Source organism: Protomyctophum parallelum (genome assembly GCF_964188405.1).
Source record: "Protomyctophum parallelum genome assembly, chromosome: 11".
Taxonomy (NCBI): domain Eukaryota; kingdom Metazoa; phylum Chordata; class Actinopteri; order Myctophiformes; family Myctophidae; genus Protomyctophum; species Protomyctophum parallelum.
The window spans coordinates 33,473,553-33,498,552 of NC_139707.1; the positions used below are offsets into that span (position 1 = coordinate 33,473,553).

The 25,000-nt window shown below is 43.1% G+C and overlaps 1 protein-coding gene and 1 long non-coding RNA gene across 7 annotated transcripts in view; one reads left to right on the top strand and one right to left on the bottom strand.

Moving 5' to 3' along the window:
* epha3 (eph receptor A3) overlaps window positions 1-25,000 on the top strand; it is a 163,311-nt gene that overhangs the window by 34,407 nt on the left and 103,904 nt on the right. For all 6 annotated transcript variants that reach the window (XM_083777084.1, XM_083777082.1, XM_083777085.1 and 3 more), the window contains exons 3-4: window positions 2,972-3,231; window positions 5,573-5,979. In XM_083777084.1, the coding sequence (XP_083633210.1) occupies window positions 2,972-3,231; window positions 5,573-5,979 (667 nt within the window). The remainder of the gene's footprint in view (window positions 1-2,971; window positions 3,232-5,572; window positions 5,980-25,000) is intronic.
* Window positions 18,502-20,589, bottom strand: LOC310867210. Its single transcript, XR_014569987.1, has 5 exons — window positions 20,442-20,589; window positions 19,844-19,916; window positions 19,590-19,720; window positions 19,325-19,442; window positions 18,502-19,032 (listed from the first exon to the last, which is right to left on the bottom strand). It is a non-coding gene; the product is annotated as an uncharacterized lncRNA (long non-coding RNA).

Below are 25,000 nucleotides of genomic sequence, written 5' to 3' on the forward strand. Positions count from 1 at the left end.
GTTCGGTGATGTCACACGCATAGCCTGTATTGTTTTCCGTCTTGTTGAGGTCGCCTGACGTTGGTACTGTTGAAAATGTAAAATATTACGGCGAATGTTTACCCAGAATATAGCGATGCCGGGGTTCAAGTGGTTAATGTGTGTGTGTGTGTGTGTGTGTGTGTGTGTGTGTGTGTGTGTGTGTGTGTGATGGATGAACTGATGGGAAACACATCCTGACCCAGAGACTAAACATAGGAAGACTCTCTCTCACTCCCCTTCCTCTCTCCACTGCTCTCTCACGTTCCCTCTTACTTTACTCTCTCTCCTTCTCTGGCCTTTCTCTCTCTCTCTCTCTCTCTCTCTCTCTGTCTCTCTCTGTCTCTCTCTCTCTCTCTCTCTCTCTCTCTCTCTCTCTCTCTCTCTCTCTCTCTCTCTCTCTCTCTCTCTCTCTCTCTCTCTCTCTCTCTCTCTCTCTCTCTCTCTCGTTTCTCTGTCTCTGTGGAGAGTGTTTCATTAGACGTGCTCTGAGCTTGCCTTTCAATGACACACACACACACACACACACACAGTGAAGTGTTTCAAGTGAGCTGGTGAGATTCAGCAGGTGTTTTTAATACAGAGAGAAATTAATGATGCGCTAAAAGTCTGGCTTCACCTGTGTGTGTGTGTGTGTGTGTGATGCCACTACTGTTTGTGTGAACAGAGTGATAATTCAAGATTCCACTTATCCAGATTGCGCTCTCTCTCTCTTTCTCTCTCTCTGATGAGGGAAAGAGCTCAATTACTCATTCGAGCAGACATCCATTCAGAACTGATGGGATGAAAACGAAAAAGTAGGCAAAAATAAAAAAAACCTTCCCCAGTCCATTGCGTCCCATTGGTTCTAATGAGTCACTCAAGCCGCACAATGAGCGCAGTGTTGCAGGTATTTCCTCCTTCATCCTATGGTCTCCCTCGTTCTGGCTTCTGATTGGACGCTGCATGGACAGCTAAAAAGCACAATGATCAATTAGATGTATCCCACCATGCTGAAATGAAAGGGCTGTCCTCTCTCTCTCTCTCTCTCTCTCTCTCTCTCTCTCTCTCTCTCTCTCTCTCCAAATGTTTCTTTCTCTCTCAAAGTTCTCTTAAACACACAGCCGCAATCTCGCTCTCCAGCTGATTTTGTGTTCCAGCATGCTGTACAATGTAAAAACTAGCATACTGTGAAAGTATGCTACAGCAGTTGCTGCTTGTTTCCAAGTGAACAGTAAAAACCTCAGTGTTAACTCTTTTTTAAATGATGTATTGGTTAGTGTTAAATGGCTCTATATTGTGATAGTAATCATTACTATAGTTTTTGTTCAGTAACTGTGTAAAATATCTCTATTGTGATAGTAATCATTGCTATAGTTTTCTTCAGTAACAGTGTTAAAGAGCTAAATATTGTGATAGTATTTTACTGTGTAGATAAAATGTTAGTAGAAGGGTAATAAATTGGCGTTATGATCTTTTAAATATTTAACCATGATTATACCATCATCTTGCAGATATTCAGAGGTTTTTGGGGCAGTGTTTTTCCCCCTGAGAGATATTTTTCACATGCAGCGTCTTCGTCTCATTTCTCACCTCGAGTGTTTATTTAAATCGTTTGCTGTCGGCGCACAAACCTTGTATCTCCAAGTTTTTGGGGTTTTAGGTTTTCCAGGGGAAATTAATGTCCTATACTTTAACTGGTGGCCCTTGAGGGGGTTCCAGGTGGTCCCATTTCATGGTGGTTTCATTTTACTCTCTCAAGAGTTAAATTATCGTTACACATCTGCATTACTTAAGTCTACACAATTATAAAAATGTAGAATAATTGTTATTTTGATCGTTTGCCGGTTATCTATCCTATGATACCACCACATCAATACAGTATGGACAAAATCTTATCCAACAGCGACAACATATTGTAAGTCTTGGGAGGCTGAATGTCATCAAATGGTGGTCCGTGGCTCAAAAGCAGAATAAATAATGGACCTTTGATGTGAAAAGGGTTGAAAACCACTGTTTTACTTCATCATACAAGAGGCGTTGCACACAAGACGTGAGAGTTGCTGATCCACAACCTTACAAGGGCTATTTTCACTATTCTAAAATGTATGAAAACTAAAATAAATGAAAAAAGGATGGTTTTTGGACATGCAAGGTTTTCCCCCCGCCTGGACCGGGACTGTGTGTTTAGTATGCAGCTCCAGTAGACTGTGTGTCTAAATAATTAAACTGTGATGCTCAACGGCTCAACACAAGTTCATGCTTATTTTATTTTTCCCTTTTCTCCGGCTTTCTCACAATCCTTTTCCTCTCCCCTGCCTCCCCCCCCACTTTCTCTCCCGTCCATGCCTCTCTCCTTTCCCCCCTCCCTACATCCCTCTTTTCTTTCCTTCTTTTCCCACCTCCCCATCCCTTCATCTTTCCTCCCTCTTTTCCTCTCGTTTCTCTCTCATCCCTCCTCCTCTCCCTCTGTCCCTCTTTCCCTCTCCTTTGTTTTCCCTCTTTACTTTCCCTGTCTTTTCCGTCTTATCCATTCCCCCTACAATTCTTTCTTTCTTTCCAAAGATTAAAGGGATAGTTCAGATTTTTTTAACTTAAGCTGTACTACTTCAACGTAGGAGTTGAGACATTACATTGAGTTGGTTTAAAAGAACCTCATAAATCAAATGTATAAGGTGATAGCTAAATGAGTGTGTCGTTTACATAATGAGCCGACTTATCGGTTATTAAAATAATCGTTAGTTGCAGCCCTACTACACGCCCGTTCAATAATTTAGTTTTAACTATAATACTAAAGGTAATTTAGGATGGGCAGTAAATAACGTGGCTTGTTTTCAATGTGTTGTTTTTTTTGTACGCGTGGAGAAGTCGAGGGGCATCAACGCAAGCGTGTTTATGTGAGCGTGGTCCCGTCTGCCCGGATGCCCGTCTGAAAGTAACCCTGTCTCTTTCCTCTTCTTGTGTCTGTCCTCAGTGGGAGGAGATCAGTGGCGTGGACGAGCACTACACGCCCATCCGGACCTTCCAGGTGTGCAACGTGATGGAGTACAGCCAGAACAACTGGCTGCGGACCAACTGGATCGCGCGCCGAACCGCCCACAAGGTCTACGTGGAGCTCAAGTTCACGCTGCGCGACTGCAACTCCATCCCGCTGGTCCTCGGCACCTGCAAGGAGACGTTCAACCTGCTGTACCAGGAGAGTGACGAGGACCCTGGAGACCAGGGTCACTTCAGGTGTTTACGCTTATTATTATTATTATTATTATTGCAAACCTGCATCTCCCGTCGGTCGGTTGGTCAGTCACGCCTCCATATATGGTCACGCCTCCATATATGGTCACGCATCGTGGCATCACAACCTCCATATATGGTCACGCCTCGTGGCATCACGCCTCCATATATGGTCACGCCTCGTGGCATCACGCCTCCATATATGGTCACGCCTCGTGGCGTCACACCTCCATATATGGTCACGCCTCGTGACATCACACCTTCATAGTCACACCTCGTGGCATCATGCCTCCTAATATGGTCACGCCTCGTGACATCACGCCTCCGTATATGGTCACGCCTCGTGGCATCACGCCTCCATATATGGTCACGCCTCGTGGCATCACACATCCATATATGGTCACACCTCGTGACATCACGCCTCCATATATGGTCACGCCTCGTGACATCACACCTCCATATATGGTCACGCCTCGTGACATCACGCCTCCATATATGGTCACGCCATAATGAGGTTGTGGAGTTCGTTGTTTTAGAAGACAGTTTGAGGGACCAATGGAGTTAATAGGTTTTGTCCAAAACATCTTTTACTACTTTCCAATTTGGTTCAATATTTTCGAAACAACACACAGACGTAAATGGTGTTCAATAGCACTGATTTAAAAAATAATAATATCTAAAACCTCAAAAATAGAGTTAGGAGGTTTCCTCCTGACAGCAACGATGTATGGAGCCGGCCAGCAACTCTACATCTGACCTCAAACCCTTAGATCAGGGGTCGGCAACCCAAGATGTTGAATGAGCCATTTTCGACCAAAATAATTAATTCAAAATCTACCTGGAGCCGCAAAAAAAATGTAAGCCTTAAAATGCTTATATAATGAAGATAACAGGGCTGCAAGTGGATATTAGCCTATCTATCAAAATAAAAAGTGCGCTATGGTTTAAGCCCGTTCGGAAATAGCGCACTGAGCGCACTGTGCAATGCAAACTAATAGGCGAGTGCGCTCCCGCGGTGCGCATTTCCGAACGCAGTCAACGCACCCTCCATTATTATGCCATGTTTTTTGCATTGTGTTCTTATACCCGTTTAATGTGATTTCTGTGTGTGGACATCGCTGGAGAGCTTCTCAACATTGGGCACGTAAAATGTCACTTTAATCTTCACACACGATTGCAAGCTCTCATCGGTGAGGCGTGTGCGGTATTTGGATTTAATGTAGTTCATGTTTGAGAATATCTGCTCACAAAAGTACGTTGATCCAAAGATGGATAATACTCCAAATGCGAGTTTCTTCATAATTGTCTGGAAGAGCATTCCATGTTTTCCACACAAGTGTGTGGGAAGGCAGAAGGGAGCAAACTTTTAAGAAGTGGATCGCATCTTTAAACTCCACCACTGCTGGCTGCTGCTTTGCTGTTTCGTTCAACCCGGGAGATAATAAAACGTCTATATGACTCCTTCATATAGTCACCGTCTGTGAACGGCTTGCCACGTTTTATTTATTGTTTGATAGTTTGTCACTGCAGATTTAGCCATGGTGCGTCATGCAACTGCACCCTGTTTTACGCAATCGCTACATTTACATTGTAAACGTGTACATAAACATTCAGATTCCAAATATAAAGTACTCGCCACATGTGCCACGGGTGTTAGAATGTTGCTGGTACAGCGATTAGCATTGCTGCATCCCGCGTTGTTTAATAAAAAGCATTTTTATCCGAGCTGTTATTTTGCCATTGGCTTTCAACTACGCGCCCCCACCCGGTGTGCAACTGTTTCCCAACCCCGTTTGAGAAAAGGGGCGCTCGGATAAAAATGCTTTTTATTAAACAACGCGGGATGCAGCAATGCTAATCGCTGTACCAGCAAATGTCTAACTCCCGTGGCAAATGTGTCGAGGACTTTATATTTTAAATCGGAATGTTTATGGACTGCGATTGCGTAAAACAGGCTGCTGTTGCGTCATGACTGACAGTCATGTTTCAGGGCTATAGCCTACTGCAGATTAAGCATACAGGCAATCCATCATAATATGTATTCTACACATTTTTACAAAATTGGGAAACTTAAGAATGTTTCTGTCACGTTTGGCCTCCTACAGAAACCATAAATGAAAAATAAAAATGTGAAAAAATAAACATTATACATTTTCATAGATTTTTTTGTAATGCTACAGGGAGCCACTAGGGGAGTGCTCAAGTGCCGCAAGCGGCTCTTGAGCCGCCGGTTGCCGACCCCTGCCTTAGATGTATGCATGTGCATACCCTCTATGCTATAGTTTTAGTTATTTTGTTTAGCTTTGAGAGTTAACCCTCGACAACCCTTTTTTTTTCTCCCCAGGGAGCACCAGTTCACCAAGATCGACACCATCGCGGCTGACGAGAGCTTCACGCAGATGGACCTGGGCGACCGCATCCTCAAGCTGAACACGGAGGTGCGCGAGGTGGGCCCCATCACGCGCCGCGGCTTCTACCTGGCCTTCCAGGACGTGGGCGCCTGCGTGGCGCTGGTGTCCGTGCGCGTCTACTTCAAGAAGTGCCCGCGCACCGTGCGCAACCTGGCCACCTTCCCCGACACGGTGCCCACGGACTCACAGTCCCTGGTGGAGGTGAAGGGCGCATGCGTCAACCACTCCAAGGAGGAGGAGCCGCCGCGCATGTACTGCAGCACGGAGGGGGAGTGGCTCGTGCCCATCGGGAGGTGCCGCTGTGACGCCGGCTACGAGGAACGCAGCAGCGCCTGTCAAAGTAAGAGTTTGCTTCTTTAGGGGGGGTTATTCTTTCACGGCCATGTTTCAAATCAAACGTTATTTATAGAGCAGATTTTAAACAGTCGAGATTGACCAAAGTGTCACGGTCAGATCAAAGCATCAACAATAAACATGTATGCATGTGCACCCACATGTGCCATTGAGCCAATTCAGTAGATTGTCAGTGAATTGTCAGAACATTGTCAGTGAGAAAGTGGGGCATTTGCCAAGGTTGTATAATGTTAATTCTATTCAGATTCCCTGACTAGATAGTGTTCCTCTGCTGGACACTTCATTTCAGTAGCACAGAGAATAATTATTAGCAAGGAGTTGGAATGGAATGCCTGTAGCATCAAAACACAATTGAAATAAAATGAGTATAGTAGCCTCAAGAGTGCTCAAAGGCCATTGAAATCTAAAACTCAATGGACTGGGCACTTCTGATGGCAAATGGCTGTTCCAGAGAGTTGGGGCTTCGCTCTCCTCTGGATCTCAGCCTAGTTGTGGGAACGGTTGAGAGGAGCTGGTTGGCATGTTTGATTTGTTCTTTGTGGCTCAGAGCTCAGAGCCCATAAAGTCCTAACATCTCCTTCCCGGGGCCAAGAGGGGAATTCTTCTTTTAGGCTTTAGTGGTTATAAGATGTTTGACTTGAGTGACCTTTTCCCGTGCGTTTGAATACCATGCCATGACTCGTGGTGCGTTTGGGTTTCCCACTGGGTGGTTGAGTGTGGTCAAACACGCCTGCACACCTCAGACGTCGGTTACATTATGAAAATCACATAACAGTTGTTCATGTGAAATTCACGGAACGTTGGTATTCTTCGATTGGAAGTGCAATACATTCTGTACTCCTTCTGACGTCGGAACCTTTCTTCGTAAGGGGAGGTTGATGCAACTACAAACCGTCATTCTGAGCTTTCAGGCGGGCGGTCTCAGAGCGTATTCTCGGAACTCCTTCCAGATGTCCTCCTGACGCTTCGCCCGTCCGAACCCCGCCGTCAGACAGAGTATGTGTTGCGCTCGGAAACATGGCAGACTGCATATTATGTGTATTGTGGATCACACCTTGGATGAAAAGATGTGTACGCCTCATCATATGTGCCTGCACGCAATCTGCAGCGTGTGTGTGTGTGCGCGTATGTGTATGCAATGCATGTGTTTTGCAGTTGCATCACTGTCTTACAAGTGTTGGCGGATGTGTCCATGCTTCCATCCGTGTGTGTGTGTGTGTGTGTGTGTGTGTGTGTGTGTGTGTGTTGTGTCACCTCATCAGCTGGCCTACGGGGAGGAATTTGGGAAGTGTGGTGGTCAGGATGGGGTTAATGGGGTGAGAGGTCAACGAGAGGAGAGTTTGGGGGGTGGAGGGGGGGAAGGGATGGTTGATGGAGTGTTTTGGACCAGGGTGTTGGTGATAAGTAACCCAATGTGAAACCGGCCTCACTCACACACACGTCTGTCTGTCTGTTTTCAAACAAGCTCAACGCTCCTCTCGCCCCATCTCTTTGTGTCTTTTCGCCCATGTGTTACATTTTGTCACTGTCGGGTGAAAACCGTGTATGTCCAAAACCTTTCCAGAAATGGATTTTTTTTAATTAGTGTCTCTCTAACATTTTTGTCTAGTTTGTATTTGTTAATGAAATTGGTTTTAGTCAGCATACAGTAGCTTAGTTTCTTTCTTTTTTTCAGTGAAAAAGAATAATTTTCATCCTAGTTTCCGTCGACAAAATCATGTCTAAGATGTCTTCCAGACTGGCCTTTCACTCTGTCTGTCGCTTTACTCTCGTACTTAATTAGCAGATCGCTCTGTCTCTCTCCTCTGCTCCCCTGGGCCCTGCCCCGGTGTTAATTAAAGATCAAAGAACAGTCACTCCCAGGTCCTGCCCCCTGCCGCCCCTGCAGGGAAAACCCTCTGTCCCTGCCCCCCCTCCCATCCCGGGCCAGGGGCCCCCCAGGCCTGACTCACCACCCTCCAGACAACAGAGAGAGACATGGAGAGAGTCTCAGCCACAGCTGTTGGCTTGAAGAGCTTGTGTAGCTCCTAGAATATAATATTCAGAATGCCTTCACCACTGCTGGGGCTCTCAGAATGAGCTGTTGGTATTTGGGGGGGGGGGTTAGAGGAGTTACTCCTCGGGTTTAGAGAGGGTTTCATGAGGCTGAGGAATGTAGAAAAACATATTGTTGCACGATACAGTCATCATTGATTCCTCGACGGGTTTTTAAAATCTCTGAAATAATCAGATCTTGGAACAAATCGGGACCATATAAGAAAAAAGGAAAGTCGGAATTGGACCAAACCGCTCTGAATTGGACCAAAATGTCACGGGTCCACTCGGGCTCTGTGCCGTCACTTGAAAGAAAAATCTCGGAACAGGTCCAACAGGTCCATTTCGGGTTTGGTTCCTTTTATCTTTTTTACCCGTGAAGAGCTACAACAGAGTACAACAGAGTCTAATAAACTATTCAATCAAATTCAATCAATCAAAGGTCGGTCATCGGTGTCCGACTTTTCAGAACGAGACACAAATGTCGAGATCTCTACACACGCACAGTTGGTGGTTCAAATCTGACTCACGGAAATCAATTCCCATGCGGCTTCAAGGTGTTCAGTTGTGGTAAAAAGATATCACGATCTAGATTCAGATACTCTTATGTTTTTGCTACCAGAGAGAGACTTTAAGAGAGGTTTATGCCAAGAACTTTTTGATGAATTGAACAATGTGAACCCTGTTGTAAACAAGTGTAATGCTTAATTGGGTCGTCCACTCACAGTTAACAGTCTTTGTATTGAGTTTTGTGCTTAAAATGTACTGTAAATTCTACAAACTGTTAATAAATATTTCAATCAATCAATCAATCAACTTTGAGGTTGTCTGTTTAAAGCCACAGTAGTTGGGTCCAGGTGCCACATTGTGAATGTAGTAATGTTTTCTATCGCCCATCGTCTGGCCCAAAATCGCTGATGAACACGCAGACCCGCCCGTCTCTGCAGCGCCGTTCGCAACGCGCTTAGAGCTTGTAGATCTGTCTGTTTTTAACCTAACATAACCTAGATTATAGGCGGACATGGTGATGATCAGTGCGTTGAATCAGCAGCAACAAGCTAATAAGCTATAAGCTAACACCACCACCAGCCTGTTAGCTTAGCTTGTTGCTAACGATTTGTTACTCCGTCTTTTCCTTTACTCTTTTTTATTTTTTTCCCCCGACTTCACGGGTCACGCATTGGGTTGTGATGAGACACGAGACAGCAGTGTGCATTCTGGTGTGGTGTATATTATTAAACTGCATGGGTCCGGAGAATAAACAACATGTACAGTAAGTAGCCTCCCTCGGTCCCAGCCTTTCTCAGCCAGAGTGAGCATGAGCGACTGTGGCTCAAGAGGTAGAGCAGGTCGTCCAATGATCCATGGGTCGGCGGTTCGAATCCCGGCTCCTCCTGTCTATATGTCGAAGTGTCCTTGGGCAAGACACTGAACCCCAAATTGCTCCCGATGTGCTGGTTGGTACCTTGCATGGCTTCCGCCGCAATCGGTGTATGAATGTGTGTGTGAATGGGTGAATGTAATGCACAATCTATGTAAAGCACCTTGGATAAAGGCGCTATATAAATGCACCATTTACCATGACTTCGCCCGATCCCCGATGCTGCTGCTGGGATTCTGGGAGCATACCATTATAACGGGAGGAGGGGGTTTCCATCCGGCCACTGGTACGACTTTGCTGGCCCAAATCGATTCGCATTTTGCTCACACTTACATTATTTCAGTGTACAGTGTGCTACATATTATTTTGAAAAATAAAAAATTGCAGATAAATCGCCTACATTTTCGGCGATAGACACATCCAATCCACGATTGCCAATATATTCGTATCGACACCCAACCCTATAGTGAGAATCCTGATCTCAATTATTGTGAAGGAAAATCGAGATTCACATTTAAACAAGAATCATGCAGCACTAACATTTCCAATCTGGTCAAAAATATGAACACAGACGAGTGAGTGACCACCTCCCCATCCCCCTCTCCGTATGGCGGGTCTGAGGGCTTTGTGTGAATGTTTCTATGTATTTGACAATCTCTTATAGTTTCAGAGAGGGACTAATGGACTCTAATAAGGTCTTATGTTACCCCGGAGTGGGACAGCTGCACTAGCAGCCCCCAACAACCACCAACCCGAGCACCTCCGCCCCCCTCCACCCCCCCCCCACACACACACACACACACACACACACGCGCACACACACACACACACACACACACACACACACACACACACATCCTCACTCCCACATTCATTCATATAGGGCCGAGCACGCACCTCGTTCTCCAGGCCCTGTGATGGCCCCCAGCACGCACCTCGTTCTCCAGGCCCTGTGATGGCCCCAGCACGCACCTCGTTCTCCAGGCCCTGTGATGGCCCCCAGTACGCACCTCGTTCTCCAGGCCTTATATGATGGTTCCCTTCGCCCATATGTTTTTGAAGTCTTTGTATGGTATTAACGAGCCAAATCACACTTTCACGCGCAATTCACGCTTATTAATTCATTTCTTTTGTAATTGGAGAATATTTGAACATCTTTGAAAAGGTTTGAACATTTTCACCTGTAATGACCTAATTAATGGTGGTTTATATGTCCAATACTTGTTCTTTTCAGATTCAAATTCTAAACTTTTGTGTTGACACTGTAGTGTATGATCAAGTGGCGCGTTAATTTACGAAACACAAACAGTTAAAATATGGAGATGAGACTTCTTCTTCCCGACAGCGCGGAATATGGACAGAAGGTTGCGTGTGAGATGTGGCGGGACACACTGCCGTGTGTTCTTAGCTGTATGTGTGTGTGTCTGTCTGTGTGTGTGTGTGTGTGTGTGTGTGTGTCGCTGTTGCTTGGCGTATGTGTTGTGACTCACTGCACTAAATATTTCATCCCATGGTTTCCCTGTGAAGACGACACGATACAACATCTTCCATTTACCTTTCAACCTGGGGGAGAGAGAGAGAGAGGGGGAGAGGGGGAAAGAGAGAGAGATGTCTTTGTTGACATAGCGCCCAAAGTGCATTCAGCAGTGTGTCGTATCATGTTATTTATGATGATTATCTTCTTACATATCTGTGTGAATGTATGTGCACATGTATTTCTGCTGCGTCCGTGTGTGCGTGTGTCCATGCGTGCACTTGCGTGTGGCTGCAAGTATTCGTGCAAACAGGAGGGTTCGTCTTTATAGTGGTGCTGAGGAAGTGTGTGTGTGTGTGTGTGTGTGTGTGTGTGTGTGTGTGTGTGTGTGTAAGAGAGAGAGAGAGTGTGAGTGATAGTTCTTCTTGTGTGATTTATAAAACACACACTATTGTCTCTGCTGTTGTTTTTGTTTGTCTTAAAACACTGTGTGCAGAAATCAATACAACTTCAATTTCAACTGTAGGACTACATACAGTAACCTCCATTACATATACTCCATAATAAGAACAGCCATCTTCATTAAAAACTCAAAACCCTATCCTAGATTTTGTCAGGGCTGTCACAAATACAAATGGTACTTAATGATTAATTGTCACACAAATAATTGCAATTAATGATTATTTTTATTTTTTATTTTTGCATTGAACATCAGAACATCGGAACGTTACAATTTGTATTTCTGTTTGCCTCTCAGGCCTTGTAATCAGAGATTGCACAGGGCAGATGTGACAATTGTATACAAATACATCATTGTTTTCTTTCCAAAGAAATTACAAAATAATAAGCTTGTAGATCTGCTATTTAAAAAAAAAAAAAGTTTGATAATGTATGTATTTGTCAACATGGAAATGATTGACAATTTTGTAAAAATAATTGTGATTGGGCCATTATATAATAATTGTGACAGGCCTGGACATGCACAGGTTGTGATGCATTGTGATGTTTATAGATCTGCTATCTCTCCTCATTTGAGTATCAGTACTTTACTGTAGTATTTTTTAATTTTGGATACTTGTGACTTTTATTCCACTATACATTTTAAAGACAACTATTGTACTTTTGACTCCACTACATTTCTTGGGAGGGTAAAAAGTACATTGTGAATTAACCACATAGCCCCATGATAGCAAAAATATCAGATTGATGCCATGCAATGTGTTATAGATCTGCTATTTTCACTGTCTGTATTTTCTTTTTGGAATATCAAAATGTCAATACAGCAGTGCATTGATATATAACATAATTTGTACTTTTGAATCCTATTCCTATAATTTCAAAAGCATTTTGAATACTTCAACTCCAAGTACACATTTGATTTGACAGAGCAACTCTGACTTGTCGTTAGGTAATGTGCAATGTGACACACGACGACAGGTGAAGTCAGCGAATGTGCCACGGAGGTATGCGACGGTCACGCATGTATTTCAGCGTCGAGAGTATCATTTTGATATTCAGTTTCTAGCACTACAGGCCATCCGCAAGTAGGGAGTTAAAGCGGTTATGTTTCTGCGATGCTATCACGATATGATGGATGCTGTGCTGAAACAATACTGTCACTGTGCAAAAACCATTACGTTACAAGTGGAAAAAAACGGATCCAAAGTAGTTATTTAGACACAAGCTCGCTTGTTAATCTACATGCCATTCAGTATTTATTAATACCTAGATAGACACTTGCATTATTTTCACAACTTTTGTGAGACACACTTTATTTTATTATTTTCTTTATTTTTATTGAATACTTTATTAACCCAATTATTAACAGAACGTGTAGTACATACAGGATAACGCAAACAGCCCCAGGGGGCTTGTTTCCATTGTGGCTCATCATACTCAATTAATCAGTAATGCGGTACAATAGCTTACATAATGGAAGAAAACCCAGTAGCATCAAAAGGTATAGGCTATATTATAGCCATATATTACACAAGAGGGTGTGCGATATCGTGATTATTATCACAGCAGTGATATGCGGTTATAGGAACTAAGTAAGCATCACTTACTTAAGTCATTCACTGCCAGTGTACATACATAAATAATCCAAGCACTAGTCACATTATATTTATTTATAAAAATAAACCAAAAAAACATAAGTTGAAATACGGAAACACAACATCTCTCACCAGGACGGAGACAAATAGTAACTCAGGAGTGTTTTTTGGAGGTACGCTGTATACAGTACACTACGCAGTCCGAGAGCGAGGGACAGGAATGTGTAAGCGGACGGGGCGCGGGTACGAATGGACGCGTCCGTCATCGCGGCTTATTGCGTGTTGTTGTGGTGTGCGAGCGAGCCTTTTCCATGCAGAGGAGGAGGAGGAGGAGACGGGCCCTCTGGCCTGATCTGCTGTGGAGCCCGCAGGGCTTTCATCTGTCATTCCAACGGACTGCAGCAGGTGAACCCGCTCCTATCTGCCATCAGTGTGAAATTCCTGCTCGGACCCCTAATTTGATCCTAAAACAGCAAGGCGGATATATGTCCTCTCCCAAGTGTGCGTGCGTGCGTGTGTGTGTGTGTGTGTGTGTGTGTGTGTGTGTGTGTGTGTGTGTGTGTGTGTGTGCGCGCGTGTGTGTGTGCGTGTGCGTGTGTGCGTGCGTGCGTGCAGGGTACCATAGTATAATACAACTTGAGAAACGGCCATTGTGAGGGTCCATTGTCTTGTCATTGTTGTTATGGTTAAAACATCATTTGACATTAGAGATTAGAGTTATGTCTGATATGCTTTTGTGTCAAGCGCAGATAATATCGGATCTACAAGCCCATATAGATCGGCTATAGGTATTTTTTGGCTTCAGGGTTAAAATCCTATATTTAAATTGGCAAGAAATTGTAAAGAATAGCATTCATGAAACTTCAAATGTTGAGGTCCCCACAAGTATAGTTGTGTGTGTGTGTGTGTGTGCGTGTGCGTGGCTGCGCGCGTGTGTGTCAGTGCCAATTTCCACTCATGTGTACATGTGTGTGAGTGTGTGTGTGAGTGTAATGAGCACTAAGGGGCCGGTAAGTATGTGGATTGTGTGTCTTGATAAATCCACGAAGAATGTAAACCTGCCGTCTCACTGCGACCGACAGCTGCCTGCACGCACGCACACACACACACACACACACACACACACACACACACACACACACACACACACACACACACACTGTATGTACACATACCACACACACACACACACTATGTACACATAACACACACACACACACACAGAATTCTTTCTCACCGCGTGTGTCCGTTGCCTCTATTTGTCTGTCTGTCTGCAGGGTGTGGCTGCAAATGATCAATTCATGTTTGAGCCGATGAGGATCTATAGCAGCAAGTTGAGTTTATTGACAAGCAGATACTTTTAACAGTCGGAGGTCTTCGTTCAGAAATGCTATACTTCAGCGGACAAATGATCCCCCCTGAGTTTATTTAACTAGAGGTTCAGACCAATATGGGGCCCTCACATCTAGAGTTCTGGCTCTTATGCGGCCCTCACACCTACGTACGTCGCAATGCCAATCCCACTGATATGCCCATAGTTGGAGATCTCTGTATCTTTCAGTCCTTGTCCCCTTTATGACCATATATGGAGATCTCTGTATCTGTCAGTCCGTGCGGCTCCTTGTGAGCTTGTAGATTTGCTATTTTTTTGGTTAATGTCCCCCCTCCCGGAATGGTTAGGTATAAAGCTATTTTCAATGTGTCCTAATAGAAACAGAAGTTCTCTCAGGTTTTCCTTGTAACATACTGTGATATTTCCATAAATGGTTTTGTAAAGTAACAATGCATTTCTGGGGTGTCGGCATGTCATAGTAGGTGCATGATAATTGGCACATACAGTACAGTACATATGAAGTATACATTTCATATCCTACATCAGTTCACTCCTTTCAAGGCAGACATAATGTAAACTGTATTTTGTGTTTGTGTGTCACATAAGCTCTGTGTCACAGTGAATGGTGGAGTTTATGTGCGTGCGTGCGTGTGTGTGTGTGTGCGTGCGTGTGTGTGTGCGTGCGTGCGTGAGTGAGCAGCAGCTAAATCACTTTAGGCGCAGACTGCAGAGCGACGTAAAACACTGGACATGTCAGAGTCACGCATAGGAGAGCTTTGAACCCACAGCCAAGACCATGGGGGGGGGGGGGGGGGGGGGGGAGGGGGGGGGGTAGGAAAGAAGGGAGGAAGGGAGCAGCGAGGACGGACAAAGTGCATGGCATCATATCAGTAGTCAGTGGTTTTTCAGACAGACAGTAGAAGTCAGTGGTTTTTCAGACAGACAGTAGAAGTCAGTGGTTTTTCAGACAGACAGTAGAAGTCAGTGGTTTTTCAGACAGACAGTAGAAGTCAGTGGTTTTTCAGACAGACAGTAGAAGTCAGTGGTTTTTCAGACAGACAGTAGAAGTCAGTGGTTTTTCAGACAGACAGTAGAAGTCAGTGGTTTTTCAGACAGACAGTAGAAGTCAGTGGTTTTTCAGACAGACGGTATATAAGTCAGTGGTTTTCATGCCAAAGACCCCTCTCAATTGACCCTTCTATTATCTGATGTACAAGCTCACAACGTGCCACGGAAAATGGCAGGCTCTGCTATATCTGGAAAACCTTTTTTATGCATTTTGATAACTTGTGAAATGACATTCTGCATAATGCGTACTTTTACTTTAGCTGCTTTTATCCTCTTAACTCGAGTATATTTTGAATAGCGAGTGTTCGCTTGTACCAGGGTGTTTCTACACTGCGGTGTTGATACTTTTACCACCACGCCATATACACAGCCAGTGCGTGTATGGATCAAATCCCATGGCTGTGTGAATTTCAATGCGTCATTGCAACATGAGAAAACACAGCAGTTTTTTTTTTCTTCTTTTTTTTTTGCTGTGGTGTGTGTTTTATTTTCATTTATTTTTTTCTGGGCTGTGTGTGGATTCCCACTGTGCAGCTCCGCCGTGGGAGGAAGACATTGTTTGTTTGTGTTGGTCACTACATGACTGCTAGACTAACCACAACATTCATCTTACTGACACGCACGCACGCATGCACACACTCACGCACACACCCACACACACATCTCTCTAACTCACAACGACAGAATTTCTGACCCAGTAACAGAGCTTGTTCGGTGGGTAATGTTTCTCGCAACTCCCTTCCAGTCGGCCAAGTGTGTGTGTGTGTGTGTGTGTGTGTGCGCGCGTGTGTGGTATTGGTGTACGAATAGTACCGCTGTGTTGCATCAGTCTCTGCTGCCTGCGTTGCTTTGGGGAACAGAGCAGACATGATTACAGCAGAGGTGACCAACAGATCCATGAAGAGAACCCAGAAAAATGTACTGTATTATACTTATAAATACTGTACTGTAGCCTGCTGTGCTGTGCTGTCCATCCATCCATCCATCTTCAACCGATTATCCGTAGTCGGGTCGCGGGGGCAACATCTCCACCAGAGTGCTCCAGACTTCCCTCTCCAGAGCAACATTAGTGACTTCCTCCTGGGGGATTCTGAGATGTTCCAAGGCCAGTGAGTCGATGTGTTTCCTCTAACTGCGCCTTGGTCTGCCCCAGGGTCTCCTCCCAGTGGGACGTGCGTCGAGGACCTCCCTAGGGAGGCGTCCGAGAGGCATCCTAACCAGATGCCCGAACCTTGACCCACACTTCATGACCATATAGGTGAGAGTAGGAACGAAGATTGCTCGGTAGACGGAGAGCTTTGCCTTTTGAGGCATTTGAGCCACGCCCACGGACCACCATTTGATGATATTTAGCCTCCCAAAACGAAAGAATATTTAGTTGTCATTGGATAAGATTTTTTCCACATGTCCATGCTGTATCGATGTCGGTACCATTAGGAGAGAACGGGCACGTGCTGATGAAAATAACAATTCTTCCACATTTAAATGGTGTAGACATGCCCATGCCTTTCATTTATCCTGTGAGTTCGGACACTAATCCATTTTTCCAGGAGGATGCTCCTGAACAGCTTTCCCGATTCTGTCTCTACTGGAAATGCCTCCAGTACGTTCCAGCGCTGCTGTGTGATTGCATGCATGTTTTGTTTACCCTCGATCGATGTTGTGCGAATCCAATGTGGTTTGCTGTTGCTTCGAGCAAGTACAGCGCAGAGAGACTGGTAGCTTCAAATATTGATATGCACATTTTTTGTGTGCATGCAGTAGTGGAAGAGGTACTCACATTTATTTTTACTTATGTAAAATACTGCAATACTGCAACCTATACAAATACTATGGCATGAGTGAAAGTACAAAAGTAATGGCATAAAAAATTGTAGTAAGCAGAATGTCCCATTTAAAATATTTTTAATAGCTGCTCTACAAGCTCACAATGTACATTAATAATCAGAATCTACACTGCAAAAAAAGCCAGTCTTGATATTAGAAAAAAAATATTAATTTGAGATGAAATGGACTAAAAACAAGTGAAATAATCTGCCAGTGCAGTGAGAGAATTCTACTTGGTAAGAATTCTTGTAATTAGAAAAAATCTCTAGCCATTAGGGAAGTGGCAAACTCTTTAAATAAGTGATTTAAGCTTCATTCAAGCACTGGATTAAGTGAGATAAACTAAAAAATAGCTTGTAAAACTCTTAAAATAAGTGATTTAAACCTCATTCAAGCACTGGATTAAGTGAGATAAACTCAAAAATAGCTTGTAAAACTCTTAAAATAAGTGATTTAAGCTTCATTCAAGCACTGGATTAAGTGAGATAAACTAAAAAAGAGCTTGTAAAACTCTTAAAATAAGTGATTTAAACCTCATTCAAGCACTGGATTAAGTGAGATAAACTCAAAAATAGCTTATAAATCTCTTAAAATAAGTGGTTAAAACTCATCCCAAGCACTGCATCAAGTGAAATGGACTCAAAACTAGCTTGCAAATCCCTTCAAATTAGTGGTTAAAACTCATTCCAAGCACTGTATTAAGTCAAATATTCTCATACCTAGCTTGTAACAACTTATCCCAAGCACTGTATTAATTAAAATACACTCAAAACTAGCTTGTCAGTTCTTCTTCCACAGGTAATTTTACTTAATTGAGGTGAAATAATCTTAAAACAAGTGCTATTAAAAAGGTGATTCTTCTTCATTCTAGGGTTGTCATGAGCTGTCCTGTCTTAAAATCCTAAAGGCATTCACATTAAAGAAATGAAGGCATAATTGACTTTGTCAACATTTATTAAATGTTAATAAAAAAACAAGTGCTCTTCACATAAGTGCTTTATGCAGTGGTTCTCAACCTTTTCCAGACTATGGGCTCCAGAGCATCCATCTGATGCTTTGGAGCATAAGTGGCCAGGTGCAGGTTTCTTTGTAACACCGTAAACAATTTTGGATTGATTAAAATATATATTTTTATATAAATGTTTTAAAATGTGTTTTGCCAGTTAATGTGGGTCCCACTTGCAATGGACCAGTGGCCCGCAGGTTGAGAACCACTGGTTTAAAGGTGCAAGTGAATTGAAAATGAATGGCGACATTACATCCCTGCTCAAATTATTTCTCTTGGCCCATTAACAACATGCATGCTTTGTTTTTTTTTAATCAAACAGTGCCCATCTAAATTTAACATTCATAACATGGATAATAGTTCACAAGTGATTTACAGACATTTTTTAAGTTGTACAAAAATGGGATGTTCAGTGCATATTGCATTTTGAGAAGGAATTGGGTCTTGGCTAAGTAGTACAAAATACGGAGTATGTATATTAGAGTACATTTTAGATTTCCGGGGGGTTGCCGGCTTACAACATGCAGTCATATGTTAAGTGGCTTAGTCTCAATGGTAACAAGTACAACTACCGGTAAATCAGTGAAAGGTCTCTGATAATAGACAATTTGGTAGACAGATCACTGTTATGAATGTTGTCAAAATGCAATAGGCAGTGAGCATTACAATATTTCACCCATAGATGTGGGCATTGACTGAGTAACTGACCAGTAAGGATCCACTCTGTAAAGATGCATTTCGTTATCAAACCTCCTAATTTCAAGGACCCCTCTGAGGTCCTGATGAAGGAGATGGTGACAGGACATATGGGTACGGTCTTGACGCCGTCGCCTGATGGAGGTAGCACCAAGTTTGTTCCAACCTGAGAAAGACAAACAAAAAAGATACATAGACCAATGTAAAAGACTGTCAAAAAGCAAAGAGTATAAGCAAGATAATGGTGTTCACTGATTGCTGTCTGATACAGTATTCTGAATAATTCTATAACAGGCAGTCAGGCACATTCTTAACCACTTAAACTGGACATGGCTTGGCACTGCACTTGGAGCTGGCACGGTTTTCCCATCTACACCAAATCTCTTTGAGAATATTGTTGCTGGGTTCAAGTGGTTCAAATTAATAACATTTCCATTTAGATATGCAGAGGAACTTACAGGCTTATGGTGGAACACAAAGTTGGACTCCTCGATAGTGTGCTGGTACACTTTTCGCCCAACTTTGTACACTGTTGGCAGAAGCAGTGTCGGTAGCTGGCTCAGGGCTTCCCCCAAACTGTAGGAAGACAATTTTATATCAATATGTGGAATGTATTAATGTGGCATGGCATATCTGTGATTATGTAATTTAGTAACAAAATAAAACACCTGCTAAAATACACATTTGCATAGTCTGATGTACAATATAACAATAATATATTACCGTGTGTTAATCCATCAAGAGAAGAGGTTAGTTTCCCTTTGCGTCTTGCCAGGTACAGGAACTTTTTTGTCAGGAGTTTTTGGCCCAGCCTCTCCATGCAAGACTAAGTTTTGTGCAATCTTTAAAAAAAACTAAAATGGAGGAAAACAAAATCAAATGTGTCAGCTGACATACTGATAAAAGATTGTTATAACAATGCAATTGTTATAACATATCGGTATATGCACTCATATGTAAACGTATTTGTAACTTACCATGCCTGGAGTGGATAGATGTGGGAACCCTTGGCCGATCTCCTGCACACTTGTTTCCCCTTATTAACGTGGCCTTTTTTGAATAATTGAATACTTAATTAACATTTTGCAGAAAGTACAGCAGTGCAATTGTACAAGAATGTTAAAAAAAAATAGCACAAAATGTCCTCAGGGCAATTGCAGACAGGTGATTTTTCATGGCAGTTTTGAGGGAAGGTAAGGAGTTGCACTTTATTGATAGCCATTTTTGTGCCTTTGATGTAGTACAACAGGTACATGCAGGCACTGGTCCCCTGAGTATCTTATAGACCAGGCCCATTGCAAGTTGCTGTACTCTGTCCTCTACCCTGAGCCATTCCACCCTAACATAATGAGCAGAGGTTATGCTATAGGTGTGAGGTGTAGAAGTAGTCCAATTAGTTTATTTTGGGAGGTCTGTAGTAGGTTAGATTGTAATGACGATGTGCTACATGGTAGTACATCAACGTAATTACAATCTAAACTACTACAGATAACTACACTACCATGAGGCGCATGCATAGGCAAAATTACATTTGATGAGTGCTGCAGCTAGTATCCTCAGTGCATTCCTACTGACCTGTACACTGCCGTTTCCTGCATGTTTTGCTCCACCAAGGGGCTGCAAATTGTTTCTCAACCATTCTTAAAGCAATATGGCTTTTTCATCCAATATGGCAGATTCTATAAAAGAAAATACACAATATTACCAATGACTAAATGATACGGCTCTAATGCTAGTACTTTGGTTGTAATTTAGTAGCTTATATATGTAGCATTTAGATCCAGAAACGCATCCTCTCCATATATTTCATAACAGAAATACACATGTCAACCAAACTACTACTTCAACAGAACAGCAAGTTTACATTAAAAAAGCTTGCTGAGATCACAATGTCTCATTGACAGGCGTTAGCATGGCGTTAGCATGTTGCTAACGTTAGCACTGCAAACTGCTTGGTAGGTTACTGGGATAATTAAGCTCCCAGCCTGTGTAGTTTGTAGACAACAACAACGTGGTGGTCTGGTGGCATAGACATAAAAATGAACACAAACCTTTTAATGTAATGGCACACTGAAAGTATAATCCTTTTTGTTGTCCTCCTCTCCTCTCACTGCTTTGCTGTGCTCTGAGTCTGCTGCTGCAACTTCCACTGCCTGCTGGCTTGCTGCCGCGGGCTTTTTCCAACGATGCACTTCCTGATAAGTGACGTCACTACTCACTACGTCAGATGCGCATTGTCCACGCAGCGCAGCGCCCCCCCCCCCCCCCCCCCCAACCAACCAACCAAACACCAACCACCACCGCCGCGCGCACGCACGCACGCACGCACGCACGCACGCACGCACAATATTATGAGCAGTGCATTACTACAACTTAATGTATTATTTATAGGCCTAAATATTTTGACAGGAATTTTCATAGCAATGAAAGGGACATTGAAAGGGACATTTATTTCACAGTAAGGTATAGTATATTTATTAGGATTGCAATAATATCATTGTTTATTGTTTACAGTTGCGAGTGTGACCCATAATTTGGAGGTATTGTAATATGGAACTATGGTAAGAAAAATATTATACACAAAAAAATTGACCTGTAAAAATACAGTATACAGTTTTTGGGTTTAATTGTCTCCACCAGGCCGAAGGCATGGGGAGAGAGTATGTTTTGCACTCCGTCCGTCCGTCTGTGTGTACAGCTAATCTCCGGCACTGTTAGCGCGGCCGATGCCAAACTTTCCACACACACTCCCTGGATTCCAACGACGAACCTCTGCCCCAATTTTTCCACAACGGCCTGTTATAGCGCCACCATGAGGCCGACTTTTGCAAAACACATTTATTTATATTACTCGTACATATTTTATCCATACATCACGCAAATCAGTATACACCATCTCTATAGTCATGTGATCAACACAGACCACTCCGCGATCCCATATTCCATCGCCATTGGCTAAGATTGCCTTCCAAAGTTCTGCAGATTTGTCCGTTTTGAACAAAATGCCTCAAATCATGAACAGTGTGCGATTTCCGTGAACTTATGCACGCACATTACCACTAGGCAGAGGAAGAAATGCGACTTAAAAAAGCGGACTCATGGTGGCGCTATAACAGACCAATTCATGTTCTTACCTATAATTGCACCGATCTGTGTACAACTTTGCATGCTCACTCCCTAGAGGCCAAGACAAAACCTTTGCCCTGCATTTCCAATGCTAAATGCCTAAATTGTAAATTTGTCAATTGCTATTATCCTGGTTACTGTCAATTTTAATATTTTACATTCTTATGAAGTATTTAATCAATCAGTCTATCAATCAATGAATGAATAAAAAAAATAATATACATGTTGGGTACAAAAATAACCAAAAATAACCCCGTATTTTATAACCCTTGGATTGGGTAGATGAAAATGCACAAATAACCCAAAAAATAACCTAGCCTACCTGGGGTTTAAGTGGTTAAAATTATTTCAATTGTAGCCTATAATACCAGTAACTAATTTTGACCAACTGGAACCTTAAGGACCCCTAGGGGGTCCCCGAACCCCACATTGAGATCCACTGACATGTTATATTTAGATAAACTTTCCTGGGATGATTTCAATTTGCTATCCTTTATTCCATGTACTCTGATCTTGCACTTTGAAAGCCAATCGGCACTGAATTACATATGAATAAAGGTCCTTTTAGAGGGGGAGCGTGTGATGCAGGCGTTGTCACCTGGATCAACTCCAAGTCTCATGCTCATGAGGGGCAAGGGACGCGTAGCATAAAAATAAAAATAAAGCTCAACACAATCCAGGCCGGTCTATGCAGGCGTGTGCACGAAATGAGCATGAATGTGACAATTTCACAGGGCTGTGCCTATCATTGAAAATGTATCACTAGGCACGTCAGTCGCTGCCCTTCTGAAAAGGCCTTAAATGTGATGTTGACACAAAAGTGTTTGGAAACATTTAAATATGTAATGTGAAAGCAGTTATTTGGTAGTCTTAAAATAAGTACTTACTACTACAAATTGTCTTAAAAGTCACACTGTGGCTGCAATCTTGTCTCAGATAGTAATTTTAGCTTGATGTACATGTACAATTATTTGATTGAAGATTTAATAACTTAGTAAGAGAAAAAAGAAATATAATCTAAAAACAATATTAGTCATCTTATACATTTTTCTCTTGTTTAGTATATCATTATTAAAACAAGATCAATAATCTAGTATGGCTAGATATAAGTTGGCAATTCTTGCTAAGATCTTTTTTTTTTGCAGTGTAGTGACTTGTAAGCAAGGTTTTCAATTGTGAAGTAATACTGCAATACTGCAGTAAAATAAAGAATACCTTACCTATACTATTACACTACTTTACACCACTGTTTGCATGTATCAAGTGCATGAATCAAGTGCAGTTTGTTTTGTCTTGCGTCGGGTTGTGTGTGTGTACTGTAAGTGCATCTGTGTGTGATTTCCGTGCGCGTTTAGGCTTCCGCACTCTATATAATACTACCCCGCTGAAAAACGCTTGCTTCTCTCTAGCCCAAATAATTCCAGACCCTGCGGTGCAGTTTGACTTTTCAGAATCCTCCATAACCTTGATGCACGGAGAGGGGGGAGAAAAACACAGCAAGCTAATTAAAGCATGGAGACGAGAAAAAGCCCACAGCTATGAGAGGGAGAGGGGGGGGGGGGCGGGACGGGGGCTGAGGGGATAAGAAACTGAGAAATTGAGATGAACAGTGATAGACAGCGGGAGACAGACAGACATATTGTTGCTATCATGCAGAAATCTAGTATATCCATATTTGAACATTTTCTTTATTTTATTTTGTTTATTATTTAACTTTTTCTTATATAGGTAGTCCACCCACATTTTCTGTCATTTAGTTTAGTTTAGTTTAGTTTTAACACTGCAGTGGTGTGACTTCAGTGTCTTCATGAGGACGATGTGTTGTCCACGTTCCCTCCCGGCCAGCAGGATGGACGGATCTCCCTGGAAGTCCCCTTCATTTCTTTCAGAAGAGAAAAAATACACTCACGTCAACATTGGCAAAGAAAGAACAGCCTCTGTGTTGAGAGAGCTCGCTGTTTACCACTACTGTGGCTTTGGGTTTACAAGTGTATGTGACATAGTTGGTAAGCAATTTAAAAAAAATAACTGTTTTGAAAATCTGGCACCGTGTACCACCTACTGTTGAAGAAAAGCAATGTACAGTAAGCCCCTGATAATGATTTTTAAAAGTCTAAAACCCTATGTAAAACAACCTATGTAAACCCCTGATGATATTGAGAAGTCTAAAACCCTATGTAAAACAACCTATGTAACCCTCTGATCATGATATTGAAAAGTATAAAACCTGTATAAACAACCTCTCTTTGTTACATGACAATTTCCCAGCACAAGAACCCACAGTTGTATATTTGGACCGATGATACTGTAGTGGACGTGGTGTGTATTGTATTGTTTCTCAATGTCAACGACAGTGGTGTGGAAGCTGGAGGAAGTGGCGGGTCTCCGGAGGTCACAGCGTACGGGGGGGTAGCAGAGATAAGACGGATGGGTTCATGGTCATCTGGGACAACGTGTAACGGTGCATCTCGGATAACGTCACGTTTCTGTTCTAAGTGGGTGACAAAATCTTCGGCAGAGAGCGATGCGCTGCGGCGTCTTCCACAGAAAGCTTTTTCTGACTGTCAATGTTTTTTCTATGGTAAATACTTTCTGCCACACATTTCTACCATTAAAGTCACGCTGCGGTGCTCCTGAATCAAAACGTTACTTACTGTCCTGAGCCCAAAATGTTTGAGAACCTGCACCGACGTACTGTTGGTACGGGTCATGTTTCTGGTGTATGCTTGGTTGAGGACTGTCTCTGGCCTCGCCGGACGAAAAAGGGGGTGGGTGGTGCTCCGGGGCCCTCGCCTCGCTCCCGGGGACCCACGGAGGGTTATAGGCCCCTATTCACCCTGGCCCGTATTAAAAGGCTGTTTGCTTTTCTCTTTTATGGGCCTTCCAGCGGAGGCTTTGGGGGGACCGGAGGGGGCTTAGGCCTGTCACCCACCCACCCGGCTTTGGGCCCTTCAGCTCCACTGCTGCTAGCGACTTCAAAGCTGCTGGTAACCACAGGCCCAGGAATG